This window comes from Thunnus maccoyii, chromosome 21 (assembly GCF_910596095.1).
Source record: "Thunnus maccoyii chromosome 21, fThuMac1.1, whole genome shotgun sequence".
Classification (NCBI taxonomy): domain Eukaryota; kingdom Metazoa; phylum Chordata; class Actinopteri; order Scombriformes; family Scombridae; genus Thunnus; species Thunnus maccoyii.
Genome location: NC_056553.1, coordinates 8,184,037 through 8,200,526, shown reverse-complemented (window position 1 = coordinate 8,200,526; position 16,490 = coordinate 8,184,037). Strand labels below are relative to the sequence as shown.

The window sequence follows — 16,490 nt, the reverse complement described above, 5'->3', positions numbered from 1 at the left end:
ATCAAGAAAATAGATTTTGCCATTTGAAAGACTTATATTTACATCTCCATTAGAATATCACAGACCAGGTCATACACAACAGCAGTGGCAGATGTATAATGGCATAATTATACACAGGAATTGCAGTTATTTATGTTTCAAAGACACCAGTTCAAACATGTTCATAGACTCCATCCCCCCACCCTTCACCCTCATCACCACGCAACCTGCCGTTGTTGTTCCTGCTGTTTTTGTTGCTGTTGCTGCTGCTGCTGCTCCATTCGCTGTTGCTGTTAGTTTTCCCTCTCAGCTTTCGCCTCCACTCTGTATTTGTCATTTGTCACTGATCTTGAGGCCTCGTTTATTCCCTTTCAAATACTTCCCTGACCGGTAATTAATTTACAGATCAGCACAAGTATAAGCAAGCAGAAATGAAAAATGACCTAATTCCTTGAGTGGGGAATTTTTTTTTCTCACTGTGATGGCTGAAAAGGTGTTGTTAGAACATAAAGGGACTTCAGAGCATGCTGTCAATCTCTACTAAAGTATGCAACAATGCAAATTTAGAATAATTATTTGAAAAAATGCTGCAAGTTCACTAATCTAAGTTAAATGGGAGCTTCTTTGAGATCCCATCTAATTGCTGGTGTATTACTGACCTCTAGTGGTCATTAGTAATATGAGTGTAATAAATTGTATAAACAGTAATAATGCCAAAATAAGGGCTCTCATGCAATGTGGTGATGTTAACTGTAAGTAAATTATATGACACTTGACAGGGCCAGTGTTTGTAAAGTAACTTCAACATTGACTTAACTCAAGTCAGTGATAAGGACTGTTGCCTCCAATGAGGGTAATCACCCTGGCAGAATTTCACCGCCATCAGATAATTACACATTACAGTCACATGAGAAGGGAGGGGAAATAAATTCACTGATTGGAAATCCTGTCAAAATAACCATCACTCTCAGTCTAGGCCACCTTCTCCTGCAATTGGTTGCGATAGTGGGGGTGTGGCAGAGTTGAAAATCATGTCAAATTATTAAACAAACACAAGTGTGCATCTATGAGCTGAATAGTTCATTTATATTGAAAGATCAAATGCATACATGGACAGCCACAAACCAAAGATATGTGTGCAGAGATGTGTAAAAGCTATGCTGTTAAGCAAAAATGCATAATGTTGCTGAGTGATAAATTACAGCTGTTTCCCTCTTCAATCAATATTTCTGACAGACAAATCACAGCGGGGTAATCAAGATTCAAGAGATTCAATAGATTTCTTTTTGTCACATGCATAACTGTGCATGTACAACAGCAGTGAAATGAAATTGCAACAACTGTGACAACTGTGCAAATAGCAAATGTAAAGCTATATAACAGTATAAAAATAAAAATATGAAGCTAAATGCAGGGAAAAGTAATTGTTGAAAAGAGCCATACTAGTCATCACCCCTCATCCACTTCTTCAACATGGTCCCGCCCATTCTCACCTGAACTCACTCTCAACTGATTGCCTGCTAGTCTATATATCCTCCTCCTTTGTTCTGTAAGACTGAGTATATGTGGAGGATCCTCTTTACCTATGTCAGATAACCGATGATTATGTGTAATTGTGTATAATATTGCTGCAGTTAAATGGTCTGTGGATTCATGTTTGAATGTGGCTAGAAATCTAACCAATGTATGCTGTACATATTCATAAATATTCGTAAATATTGTTTGGTCACTTTGTTTTTTATTTCAAAAAAAGTTGGGACAGTGAAGAATTTACCACTTTGTCATGTTACAATTGATTTTCACAACACTTAAAAGACGTTTAGGGACTGAAGACAACAAGTGATGAAGCGTGTCAGGTGTAATTTTGTCCCATTCTTCCTGCAAACAAGTCTTTGTTGACACAATGCTTTTTTAAAATGCACCACACATTTTCTATTGGGGGCAGGTCGGGACTGCAGACAGGCAAGTCGAGCATCCGCACCCTCTTCTTCCGCAGCCATACCTTTGTAATGCGTGCAGAATGTGGTGTTGTATTGTCTTGTTGAAATATGCATGGGCGTCCCTGAGAAGATGTTGTCTTGAAAGCAGCATATGCGTTGTTCCAAAATCTCTTTGTACTTTTCGGCATTAATGGTGCCATCACAGAAGTGTAAGTTACCTTTGCCAAGGGCACTGACGCAACCCCATAACAATGGCAGACCCTGGCTTTTGGGCTTGTTACTGGTAACAGTCTGGACAGTCTGGATGGTCCTTCTCTTAAAGTAAATTATAAGTAAAAAATCACTGCTTTCTTTTTTTACTTGCATTTACCATACCATCCCAACTTTTTCCGAATTGGGTTTATAATAAAAGGTAAGGTAAAAATAAAATAAGTGAGAAATAGGTGGCAAGTTATAAACAATTTGCAGTGTGTAACGTATGAAAGGTGCTGAGCTGCAAAAGGATGCAGAGTGCAAAATGCATGCCGGATGTGTGTTGTGTAGGTTTTAAGTGTTTATGATCCATATGGCCTGGGGAAAGAAACTCTTTCTCGGCCTCTCAGTCTTGGCCATGATGGGGTGGCGATGCTTGCCAGAAGGCAGCCATTGAAACAGTTTATGGTTGGGGTGGTGAATGTCCTTAATGATTCAGTTTGCCCTGGACCTGCACCACCTAGTGTACATGTCCTGGAGGCAGTGCAGTGCTGCTTTGGTGATGTGTTCTGCGCACCAGATCACTCTGTGAAGGGCTTTCCTATCCTGAGGGCAGCAATATCTGTATGAGACAGTGATGCTTCCACAGAGCACAGACCCTATTGTGGCAGTGTAGGAGGATTTCTGCAGTGCTGTGGAGATCTTGAATTTCCTCAACTGCCTGAGGTGATACAAGTGCTGCCTTGCCTTCTTGCCCAGGGTCTTGATGTGTGTAGACCAGGTCAGGTCCTCAAAACTGTGTACTTCAAGGTACCTCTAGCTGCTCACTTTGTCCACCGGAGTCTCGTAGATTCTGAGTGGTGTATGGTGGGTCCTCTGTTTCTCTTTCCTTAGGTCTACCACCATCTCCTTGGTCTTGCAGACATTCAAGTCCAAGTTGTTGTCCTTACACCATGATGACAGTATGTCCACCTTGTCCAGATAGGCTTGTTGTTGGAGATCAGACCTACCACCACCGTGTCATCCACAAATTTCACAATGATATTGGAGCTGTGTGTGGCTATGCAACCATAGGTGTAAAGGGAGTAGAGCAGAGGACTTACCAAAAGCCAGGAGAGAGCTGGCTTTATAACCATTCATGAATGGGGTGAAACAGTGATCCAACGTGTTTCCACCCCTGGCTGAACATGTGACATGTTGGAAAAAGTTTGGCATAACCTGTTGGAGGTTTGCCACAATGTAGTTTGCATCCGGGTGTTTGGTTTAGTGTTTGTTGATGGTATCATGTAATGTTGTCAGAGCAGTGTCCATGTCAACCTGTGGTGGAAAATGGCAATGGTGATGACCGTACAGAACCCCCAGGGCAGGTAGAAAGGGTGACAGAGGATCACTAAGTGTTCAAGATTGAGCGAGCAGGAGCACGCCAGAACAGAAACATTCCTTGGTTCACACCAGTTGTTGTTGGTCATGAAACACACTCCACCACCTTAAGATTTGCCAGATTCCTCCATCCTGTACATACGAAACATGGAGAATGGCAAGAGGGGAGAGCCATGTCCCTGTGAAACAAAGGATGTTGCAGTCCCGCATGTCCTGTTGGAAGTGGACCCGGAACCTGATGTCATCCAGCTTGTTATCCATGGATTGAACATTTACAAGCAGGATAGTGGAGTGGATGGTGTGTCTGTTTCGGAGCCTGGCACATTCCTCTTAGTATTTCTTCTTCCTGCTTCTCCATGGAGGCTGTTTCCATTGTTAGGATCCGCTTCCCAAAGGAACTCTTTCTGCCAAGTGGTCCTATCATGCATAACTTCAGAAAAAAAGGTACGTAGCTCTAGTTGCACTGTTCAGACATGTGCTGCAGTTGTAGGTTATTAGCGTAAATGAGATGTGAAAGAACACCAGAAAACTACATAAATAACAAACAAAAAGCACAGTCTAAGCGAAGCAGCCACAACGGCATCTGGTCTCAGCCATGCCATCTTAGATTCGTCAAATGTAACCTGGAGGTCAATTCAATTTGGGACTGAATTGAAATAATTTCCTTTGGTTGAAAAATGTGCTGCTGTGAAACAGACCCAGTATGCAAATCAAGACAAATCAGCAGTGATTATAGCACAATAACTTTATTCAGATAACATCCAGAAATGGAACTGTTCTTTTTTTCTTCTTGTACTCACTTTGCAATGCATTTGGATATTCAGTATAAACAGGGTGTAAGAATTTTCTCACTTCTTCTTTATTGGAGCATCGTCCCTCTCCGAAGGGAATATTTCGATTTCCTTAATGATACGATTAGCAATAACATCGCTGTTTGCAGAAACCATCCTTCGAGACATCAAATCGAATGGTCCCCCTGAATTGTGAAACAAAGCCTTTATTAAACAGAGCTTTAACAGGCAGTCAGAGTTTTCAAAAAACATATCCTGCTTTTATCCACAGCATTCACTTTGTAAGACTTTGCTCTTTGATGCTCTTTGCTCTTTGATCAGATTTGAAAGCATACATACCATCAACATCCAGTAGTATCCCTCCGGCTTCTTTTACTATTACCGCTCCAGCAGCAATGTCCCAGCAGTGGATCCCAATCTCAAAGAAGGCCTCCACTGCCCCTGATGCCACCAGGCACATGTTAGTGGCAGCTGTTCCTGACCCGCGGAGCCTGGCAGCACGGAAATATTGGAGATAAATAAATACAAGTACTGTCTTACGAAGGCAGTGAACACTAACTACAGTGGCAGTGAATTAGAAAAAAAGAGCCTGTTAACTGTTTTGCTACTCTGCTAGCTTTAGCAGGAGTTAAGGTCCTATGTTCCCCACTTCAATATTCTGTTAACACGGAGTCAAGCCTGGGGCATGAGGGGTGGCCAGGGGGATAGGGATGTGTCAGGGGCCTCCAGGAGCCCTCCATCAGAAGACAGATGTGAAGTGTGAGAGTTAGATTCAAAAACATGTATACTAGGCTAGTTTTAACCTGGGGAAGCATTAAGCTATGACCTTTGGTGACTCCATGACTCCAAACATTTGATAAGTTTCTTCAAGTGTAGGCTATTATATTGAGAGCCGTATGGCAGAGCTGGGGAACAGAAAACGCCTTTGACGAGATCCCACAATAGCCCATGTCATATTAAGTGAATACAGAGCTGGGGAACATCTTTTTCAGGTTCCTATTATGTGCTATATAGAGCAGGGGAACATAGAACCCTGGGAACATAGGACCCTGGGAACATAGGACCCTGGGAACATAGCAATGACTTAGTTTTGGCTTTATTTAAGGCTTGCCGTGGGTATCTCTCGTAGCTTTCTTGCTTTAGCTGTCCAGTTAGCTGTTTCTCTGTTGCTGAGATTGCAGGAAGTGTGCCGTTGGTTTCTAGACCACACAAAGATTTCCAAACTGTGTAGTTATTGCAGCCTGAGCAACATTACAAAGCCAGAATGCAGTAACTACACAGCCAGAGTGCAGTTACTATAGTTTGGCTTGGTTTTTAGCTCCGTTTTGATGTTACTGCAAATACATGGTGCTTAAAAGAAATGATATGTTTCTATTTTACTGTGTTTAGCTTTGAAAGGCAGTCCTAAGCATATTAATGAGTTGATGTATGCAATGCAAGAGCATTTACCCATGCACTGGGATGCAGAGGATCCTCTGCATGGTGGAGAAGATCTTGGTTACTTTTTCTTTGGACCTGTCAGTTCCATGCTCAGAGATGATGATGGACTTATGGATATCTAAGATGACAGCACAAAATGGGATTACTATTATGTATCATTTCAGGTGTGACAGTAGTATATAAAGGTGCACACAGTCACATAGTACCTTTTACATCCGACACCTGAATTGGTTCGTCATCGCAGAAAGCTCCCTTCCCCTTCCTTGCTTTATACATCTTGTCTTCCAAGCAGCTGTATACCACACCAAACTCCAACTGAAAACAGATGTCATTTTTTAAGCTTTCACATATTAAGTATACATACTTTTATTAACTCCAATATTCTTTATTTGATTTGACATACCTCCTTATTGACAGCAAAGGCAATTGACACAGCCACGAATGGGAATCTGTAAATATGAAGGTTCATGTACATTAGTATGTAAAAAATGATGGTTAAGAAAAATCCTTAAAGGAAAAGTTTGGCATTATGGGCTTATTAGCTTTCCTGCCGAGAGTTAGATGAGCATATTGATAGGTCACTTTTATACTGTATGTCCAAGGTAAATACAAACATGAAGCTAGAGCTTGGAGACAGTTAGCTTAGCTTAGCATAAAGACTGAAAGCAAGGGGAAACAGCTAGCCTGGCTCTGTCCTAAATAAATCTGCTTACTTTTAAAACTCCCTAATGTCGTTTTGTACACAATGGTTTTGTACAGAACAAAACCAGATGCAAGAGGTGCTGGTAGGTGGATTTTGTTAACTTTGGTCAGAGCCAGGCGAGCTGTTTCTCTCTGTTTCCGCTCTTTATGCTAACTACAGCTAACCTTCACAGCTAATATTCAACAGACTTATGAAATCTAACTCTGCAACAAAGAAAATAAGAGTATGACCCAAAATGTCTAACAATTTTTGTTTGATTAAAGCTGCTACCCAGACATCCAGCAACTGAGATAGTTAATTTCATCAGTGATACCTCTAATCTACAAACAAGATGTAAAAAAAAATACGTATATATGTATGTGTACGTTTGGGTAGGTAAGGGAAAATTGTAAATTCTCCAAAAGCTACTCATCTGTTTTTATCTAGCTCGGTTGGTGGCCAAAAGAGGTGAAACAGTACATATGGAGCTCTGATTATACAGAGGCTGCTGTCCTCAGAAGGGGACAGTTCCTAAATTTTCACTGGCATGAAAGTGTTTTTGCTCCCCTAACAAACTACAGCTCAGAAAGCAATATTTAAAAGCCATTAATCACTCTTTGGAACCACTGAATCATTGAGTCTCACGTACAATCAATACTATCAAGCCATGCAGAGATAATGTGAATATTTGGTGCAATGCTTCAATAAAACTTCACTTAATGGTTATTTAATTGGCAGATTACAATTCTAATGCTTCTTGTAATAATACTGTTGTTGGGTTTTGATCAATAAGAGAAAGTGTTGGTTTGATCTGGGCAAAATGAAGCACATCAATTAACACAATAAATCAAATTGTCCTTCAGCAACACTGACATCTTACCCATGTACAAAGTTTGTGGTGCCATCCACCGGGTCTATGATCCATGTAGGTTTGTCCGTTAAGATACATGGCTCCCCCTTTGCGACTGACTCCTCTCCAATGAAGCTGCAGCACAGAAGAACCAATCGACCAATGAGGATAGCAAGATATGACAGAGTGCCTTTTGTTACAAGCGTACAAATACATAAATACATACATTCATACATAAGTGTGTGTCTGTGTGCATGGAAGTATGTCTCACCAGTGTGTGCCTTCTCCAAATTCAGCTTTAAGGGCCCCGATGATAATTTTCTCCACTCTCTCGTCAGTCTTTGTGACAAGGTCTACAGTGGAGCTCTTTGTCATGACCCTTATTTCACTCTCTCCAGCTTTCCTAATTTCCTAAAAAAGAAAAGGAACATAATTAGCACATGCTTAATCTACTTTATAAACTTAAAATCTGAAGATCTTAAAATTATGATAGGATATATTCCATATTTTGGTCACAGAATCTTAAAGAATTCTCGTCTGATTTTAAGTTTTAGCCTATTTTTGCAAACATCAGTGAAAAAATACATTTAGAGGCCATTATAGTGGCTCAGACATACCGCTCCAGCTTTTCTTGCCACTTGAACGGCAATGTCATATGCCTTCTGCCATGGGTCACTCATTTTTCTCTACTTCTTACTTCTTACCTGTAAAAAAAAAATAAAGCCTGTAAAAGTGCAACAACTCAAAAAAGCATAAAACAATTTAAAAAGGTGAAAGAGATTGCATTTTCAAATGAAATGAAAGCCATCAGAAAACACATTATATTATCTTAAAGCAACTACAGGGAGTTTTTAACTGGTTATGAAACAGTCTCAATTTAATACTGATGCCTCTATATGACGTATGTAAGCAAAGAAGACTATCAGCAAGAAGATTGGCTATTTCTATATAGCTATTCTAAATGTCTGCCACTGGGTTGGATTCCCTATGAAATCAGACAAAACAATTTACTGCAAGCATATCAGAAGAGCCTATGTTTACAATACATGTGGCATTGTAGCATGAGGGAGTACAGAGACGTGATTAGGATGAGGGGCAGACCTTTCTCTTCATCTGATAACATTAAAGGTAAAGTTCGACTTGTTTGTTGGCTTCCCGACTCATTTTGAAAAAAAAGAGAGACTGTGCGAGCGAGCTGTGAGCACGAGCGAGAGAGAAAGAGAGAGAGAGAGCAGTGGTGGTTGAGCGAGCTAGAGAGTGAATGAAGATAGGGAGCGGTGGTACCGAGAACAAAGCAGTTAATCAGAGAAATTTTCTGATTGTTTCACGGTGATTGCATCCTAAAGCACAAATAAACACGACCGCACCTCTGTACAACCCTGTGGGAATGCAGCGGACACAGATGCATTCCACATGTGTGCACTAGTAAACAGGGTTGCAGCGTCATAACTTTCCAGAGTTGTGTGTATTATAAACTGCTGTGTTTTTCAGATTAGTCTTTAAACACAGTAATCTGTTACTCCAACCAGACTTGGTGGATCGTATTTCATTGTCTCACTGGCACTTTAAACAACACGCCCATACTTACACAGCCCTGTTGTTTTACACAGGACTGTTTTCAGCAAGAGTGAAATCTTCAGTCAGACAAGGGGATGGGGGGAGATGGGACTAAGTGAGTATGGGCTTTTAAGCTTATCTTGGGCTTTAAACTAGACTACTTAAAATAAAAATGTCCTGACAGCTCTGATGGAGCTCAGGATTCATCCATCAACGCTGCTTTATTACCAACAATTCCACCGTATAAACCTGAAATCTGTGCGTAACAGCTGACATCTTTATATACAGTCAATGGTGTAGACAGGCAGCAGAACACAGAACATTAATTACTGTCAGATCCTGACCGATCCCGTGTTATTGAAGTTACTGCTGCTGTGCCATGTGCGTCAATGTGCACATCACACTCTCAATTTAAAGACACACTTTCTTTATTCTTGTTTCTGCTGCTGTGTGATGCTGCAAGTATGTAATAAAGTCAACATCGGTACTGATGTTTCTGCAACATCCTGGTATACATCCAGTGACGACATTCATGTAAAATTCAGACATTAATACCTGAGTCACATTAATAGCTGTAGCCTACTCTGACGGACATTTCGGTAGATTATACATGTTATACATGCGAAATACTAGAGACATGAAAGAAGAAAAACACATGGAAGTTGTTTTGTGTTTGCGGAAAGCCCTGTGCGTGCGCATCTCTGATAATTAAAGCCATGTGATATGAAGCTTTAGTGCTCTCTGCAGTTTTTATTGTGGACCAAACTGTGTACTGAAACACTGCCAACCAATCCGAGTGTTGCAATATAAGGGCATTTGAGGAGATACAGTGATTTGCAACTTAAAAAGAATGTAGGAGGAGGCTCCTCTACTTCCGGGGCCGGTGCTTAGCACACAACAGAATGAGTTATGTAACGCTTCCTCTGCAGCTGGCATCTCTTTGTCCTGTATTGTTCTCAAGCATTGAATTAAAAAAAACACAGGCCACAGGTTTTAGACTTAAAAATCATTACAATTGAGGAAAGATGTCGGTGTAGTCAGTGTAATACATTTTCAGGAGGGAATATCGTCAATGGAAATGAGCCAAAAATTCAGTGAGGTTCATTTCTTTAAGTTTTACTCGATTCAAAGATTATATCATGTTTAAAACTACTCAAAGCAAAAGAGCATGTCCCTATATTTCAGGGCAAGGCACCAACCGAATCTTTAATGTATACTTCATATACATTATTTCTGCTATTAGAAATCATATGTCTCAGCCTTGTGAAGAGTCCACCCTACATAAATATTTTTTGATAAGTTAAACAATGATAACAAAAAAAAAAGTTATTAGACTATTATCCATCTGCTATGATGATAAGCACATACCTGTACACCTTTTTTATGTTCACACATGTCATCCATGCACTGCTAAAATGAAAGAGAACCTTACCTTGTGAAGTCACGTCTGTCTAAAGGTAGCTGCAAAATGCGAGTGCACCTTCCCTTGAAAAACTTAACTTTAACTTTTCATTGGAGAGAAGTTATAAAAAAAAGCTGGCATGACAGAGTGGGAAAAGTACTAGCACCGCCCTCATGCATTTCTTCACAGCAACCAAAGTAATGTAACATTCTGTTCTTCTACATGCAGACTTGCAACAACATGATGCCACATTTACTGCGCAATGAGTTAAGCAGATCCAGCTATGGCCAGATGAGTTAATGGAAAATTTCCAGTGTCTGCCTAATTCTCCTAAATAATGTGGAGGTGTCACAGGAAGACACACCCTGCTGTCTGTATTTCTACTCTATAGTATATCACATATGTACACCTAACAGCTGACATGACTAGTAATTAAATTCTCAGTGCAGCATGAAAAATTCTATATTCTTAATTTAATGCCTGTTAGACAGAAATTGGATTGACCTTTTACCTCATAAATAATAAGGTGAAAATCTTACATTTTAGAGAAATATAAGGGTACATCCCAGCCCCTGACTTAGTTATAACACAGGATTTGGCATGACAAACAAAGCCCCTGTCAGTTTTATACTTCCTGACAGCTTCACAGCTATTGAGCTTTTCCTTTATATCCTTTTATTGTACTCCACCGGTGGAAAATACTTTGAAAGGTCCCCTGATGAGTCAGTGTAGATTGTAGATATGTGTGTGCATGCCCATTCATCGCTGTGCCTGCTGAAAATTGGATGAGGTCTTGACAATATCCTCATGAACTGACTGAAAGTGTATACTGCAGGCACACAGTCCTACATGTCTCTGTCTCTACATGTGTATCTATCAAAACTGTTCATTCCTGTTTCGGTGAGGTAAAGCATGCGGTTATTATATCTCACTGTAAGGTGAGATAACTTAAATATAATTTAATACCCCGCCTACATGTTACCACAACCAGGAGATACTGCCCGGGTAGGAATATCCAATGACGAAGAACAAATAAACAGCAGCTATCTCACACCTTAAAAGTATACAGTACTGAAGTTTAAATCAAGCAAAGACTAGAATACCACTCCCAGGGATGCAGTACAGATATGTGTGCTTGAAATTTTTTGGGTCTGAAGTGACATAATAATAGTGAGCTCCCACTTTCATTCACATGCACGGTGTCTCGAGGGAGTGTCACTCACTTATTCTCTGAATCCTCAGGCTATTTCTCATCAAACGCTGACAGTATTCTGACAGCCTTGCAGGACAACATATCTTGCTAAAATAATTGTTCAATTAGTGGTACATGCTGCATGTGTCAAGAAAATTACATTGTGCCTCGTACTTGTTTATGACCTATATGAAAATAATGGTGATCCGTGCCTCGTTCTAATTTGTCTATATATTTCTCTATAGTCTTTCAGTGGTTGGTGAAAGAGGGCAGCAGCACTTAACCCTGTTGAGCTGCAGGAGCCTTTTTCACATTTTTGCAAGACAAAACAAAATATGCATTGTCTGTGGTAGTGAAAAAAGCAGAAACAGCCCTGACTGTTTCGACAGGGCTCGCTCAGACATGTTCATCACCACCACACCTTGCATAACATTTCATAAGTTAACGCTTGTTGAAATACCCTGAACCTGTTTTCGGCTGTTTGCCATTGCACAAGTAATGACAGGATGAGAACTACAGCGAAAGTTAAAGAATTTCATCTCATCCTCTTGAAGCGAGTGAGTCGGCTGGTATCAGTCTTCATATGGATAACAGCTACATTAAATAGTAAAGCTGCCAGAAAACATTGTCATCCTACTACGCTGGCTTCTGTATTCACTGCAAATCCGATGCACAAGCCGTGCAGCAAAAACAAACAATCCTCTGTTGGATTTAACAGATCAGTATGGGGTATCATGATGGGGGGATGTGTTGAAAGTTTTGTTTGACCGGTAGCAGCAGGAGAGCAGTTGTCACCCCGTTGTCTCCGTTGTGCACTAAATATAAGACGCTCTCTAAAACGTTGGCTCAGACAGGCTGAGGGAAGTGATAGGACAGGCAAAACAAATACATCGGTCTTGCTGTCTCCCTGGCAGGTCTGTTATGAATATTTTATCCGGAATGATGGATGTTTTGGATGTTTGCTTGCCTGGATTCATGGCTGAAGCTGAGGCCTACTATGATGCTGAAGTTGGTGAAGGTCAATGGTGCACCGTGAAAGATGAGCAGCAGCTTCAGCCTGGTTGTCTAGTCACCTACACCCCTTCTGAGCTGTATTATTTACAACCATGCTAGAGGCTCTGTGAGGCTACACAGCAGTGCTTTGAGCATGCTAACATGCTCACAGTGACAATGCTAACAAGTTGATATTTAGCATGTAAAATGTTCACCATCTGAATTTAGTACATTAGCATTCTAACATTTGCTAATTAGAGCTGAACACAAACTATAGGTGAGGTTGATGGGAACAATAACTAAGTAACAATAACTGTATTAATATAGCACTTTTCTTAACCCATTTATAAAGTGCTTTAACAAAGGACATGTACATAAATAAATGAATTAAATTATTATTTTATACATATTTAAATAAAGTTATATAATACTCACCCGGAGATATAAAATTGTACAGATCAGTTAAAGAAGGTGCATTTTTAGCTGATGTTTCAAAGAAAATACAGAGGCAGCTGTGCAGATTGTAAATGGTTATTGCATTCCACAGTTTAACTGCCATGACAGTAAATGCATGGTCACCTTTGGGTGCAAGTCTAGACACAGGCACTGTGAGAAGGGTTTTTTCTGCAGACCTACAGTACCAGTCAAAAGTTTGGACACACTTTCTCATTCAAGTGAAGGGAAAGGTGTGTCCAAAGTTTTGAATGGTACTGTGAGTGCACGCCCTTGTAGGGCTTAGCAGGTCAGAGGTATAGCCTGGAGCTAATCCATTTAATGCTTTGTGTGAGATTATTAGAATTTAACCAAGGGGAAGTTAATATTTGGGTGTGTACTGTCTTCTCGTGGTTCCAATTAAAAGCTTAGCAGTTGCATTTTTGACTAATTGTAGACAGTGTAGTGCTATTTTGTTGTGTATATGATTCAGAGAGTGATAGTATGTCAATAATTTTGCAGGTATTAGATCATAAACCAAGAAATTTTGTCCTGATGATGCCACTAAATGGAAAGTCAGGAGATCCCCAAACTGATTCCAGTTCATCCTGTGGGGGACATGAATGTCTGTACCACATTTCATGGTGATCCATCTGTTAGCTGTTGACGCACTTGACTCAAAAACACAAATGTCAACCTGTTGGTGGTGCTATAGAAAAAGTAAAGGGATCACCAAAGTCGTTAGGATTCATCCTTAGGGGACCATGAATGGCTGATTCCATAGTTGTTGATATTTCATGCTGCTAGTGTGGCTAAGAGCTAGGGAGCCTCTAAAGAGCCAAAATGTATCAATGAGAGTTTGGTTATTGTGTTATCTTGTGTAATTGTAGTTGTTGTGTAATGAATTAAGTCTGCCTCGCTGTATTTTCTGAATTTGAGCTACTGAGCAGTTGTACAGCTGCTGTATGTCAGGCTACAAGTTCAGATTAGACAGTTTTGATTATTTCTAGTAAGGAGCAGAACAAAGATGTTTTCTGTTTGTATGAATTGACTTTAATTTAGTATAGACACGTTGGGTATTGTCTAAAAGATTTATTGTCTAAAAGAAGCTTGTGAAGGTCACCACTGTACACTGTACAGATGAAGATATGATAACAGATGACTGACAGACTCCACCCTTTCTTGGCATTGTTCCAAAATTTATTGTTGTGAACTGAGGAGATGAAAACAGAGCAGGGGAATTAAACACAAGATCAAGATCTACATAGCATAATATTTTCATATGGGGCTTGAAATTTGAATTGAATTTGAATGTCACCTCTAATAAGCTTTTCCTCTGTAACTCTGGCAACAAACTTTAGGAGGATAGGCAGCATTTTTTTTGGCCCAGTGGGGGAAGCTTCCTCTAATTCCCATTCTCTCTCTGTAGCAAAGCTGAGGGAAACTTGAGTATATTTGTTCTCCATGACTGATTGCTGTATTCATATTATACAGTTTTTACAGAATGATGTTTAACAAAGCCATCAGCCGTCAACTTTTCATTACATTAATACTATAAAAAATCTTCAGCAAATAAGACAAAGAAGCACAAGTTGCAGAAATAGTTCTGCACAGTCGTATATCTGACCTTTTTTATTCTTTCTTTATTATCGTGCCGCTATATATATAGAACTACCCATCAATATGTATACTGTGTGTACTGCATTACACTTTTATTGCGCTATTATTAGTATTATACTAGTATCATAATGTATACATCTTTTATTGCAATTTACCTTTTTTTCCATATTCTGCTAATTTACTTCCCTACGTGCCTCTGCTAATTGCCTGTCGGCGACAAATGGTGTGTTTTGAATTAAATTGAATTGAAGGCAGTGACATGGTTTATACTGCAGCAAATGGGAATTCTTCCTGATGGAGGGCTGCAAGGTGTTGTTAGCAGCCTAACACTGTTCCTGCAGGGATCTGCTAATTATCTGCTGATATAAAGAAAAAGCAGATCCACATGCACGAACCGTATTTCAATCAGGATGGACTAACTGAAAATAACTAACTAACTTAGACCAGTATGTGTGAAATAAATACACTTGCTGTAAAGTGCACAATATAAGTAAAGCTAAAGAAATGCTTTGACAATTAGATCCCTTTGTGAAATCATTATAATCTAAAAAGGAGAAGTCAAGTCACCGTAGGACGCACTGTCGGGCGATCTCTTATGAAAACTTGAGGTGGAGGGGACGACGAAATAATATCACCGCAGACAGTTTCAAAATTCTGAGAGTAAACAAATGAACAGAGGAAAGAAGAGAAGACATAAATAAAAGATTATGAAAAACTAGTCTTCTTGATTGCTTTATTTAAACTTTATTTCTACTTAGTGTAAATTTAAACATAAATAAAGGAAGTGCATGACAATTATGATGGTGCATCAAGCCAAAGGCAGTGCAAGAGAAGATGTGGTAAATCTGAAAACATAACAGAAACATAAACCAAAGGAAATTTAAATAAATTCTTCTTGAATGCAAAACTAACATTGTTCAAAAATGTCTACACATCCTGTAACAGTATCCTCAGGAGAGCACTCTGCATTTTTGCAGCAGGAAAGACAGCCTCGTCAGTTTTTCCAAGAACAATTGCTCTTATTTCCTTAGTGGCAACAAAGACACACAGTGAAAGGTAATGACTTTGGTGGCTGTGCCGTAAATGACTCAGTAAACATGTTAAAGAATATTAAACATTAAAAGACAAAGAATCTACAAGATTTGTTAAGCAGCTGTTGATGCAAAAGGTGGAGATGACAGAGGAGGTCTTGACTTTCAGCTGGCTGACTCCGGAAATCATTTCCAATACTGGTGATTACGTCTGAACCCCCTGCTGCAGACTAACATGGACCATTGATTTCTATTGAGGGGGGGGGGGGGGGGGGGGGGGGCTGGAGCCCATAAGACCTGGGTTTGCTCAAGTAAAGTGTTTTAAAACCATTTGTTAGCCATCAGCAAACACAAACTCAAAAAACATAGACAGCAGTCCGTGGAGAGCAAAACTCGGGGCTATTTCATAGAGCACATGAGCCCAGGGGGCAGTCCATCACGCTGCATCTGCAGTGTCTGCTATGAGGCACCAGCACTGACTGAAAGGGCAGGGGAAATGCAGCTGGGAATTTTACATGCTGTAATGGCTGTGAATGCTTTTATCTCTCTACTAAATTCACAACGGCAGCAGTCTGTATGTTTTTTTTTCTAGTTTTTATGGAGTGTCAGAGGCCTGTTTTCTGTTTAGTTGGTTCCCTGTTTGCCACAAGAGACATTTCTCTGTGCATGTTTTTACTTTATAGACATTATAAAGGAGAAAGGACAGTTTATCAACTTTCTAGGTCAAAGTGAATATGGGCGTTTATTTTACATTATGTCCTGGACACGTAGCTGATGTAGGCTACTGTTAGGATGTCACCGTGGTGTTTAACAGCCTTGCTAGAGGGATTTTTCATTCTCTACACCAGTTGTAGATGATATGCAGTTTGAGAACATATGGGCTTGCATATAGCAGCTTTTTGTTTCTCACAGAGATGGAGCTGAATTTCACAGGAATGACAGAGTGAGGCAACACAAGAAAGAAGGTGCCAGTTGCTGTTATCTTGAGTTTTGTGTTGTGGTTTTTTGT

General features: G+C 40.0%; 1 protein-coding gene across 1 annotated transcript; it reads right to left on the bottom strand.

Moving 5' to 3' along the window:
• Positions 1–4,221: 4,221 nt before the first annotated feature.
• On the bottom strand, positions 4,222–10,346 carry LOC121888073 (inositol monophosphatase 1-like). The gene is made up of 9 exons (XM_042399346.1): positions 10,244–10,346; positions 7,872–7,958; positions 7,526–7,665; positions 7,285–7,389; positions 6,126–6,171; positions 5,929–6,037; positions 5,732–5,840; positions 4,622–4,773; positions 4,222–4,467 (listed from the first exon to the last, which is right to left on the bottom strand). Exons 2-9 carry the CDS (start codon positions 7,932–7,934, stop codon positions 4,340–4,342), a joined length of 852 nt encoding a protein of 283 aa, XP_042255280.1. The 5' UTR covers positions 7,935–7,958; positions 10,244–10,346; the 3' UTR covers positions 4,222–4,339.
• Positions 10,347–16,490: the final 6,144 nt, after the last annotated feature.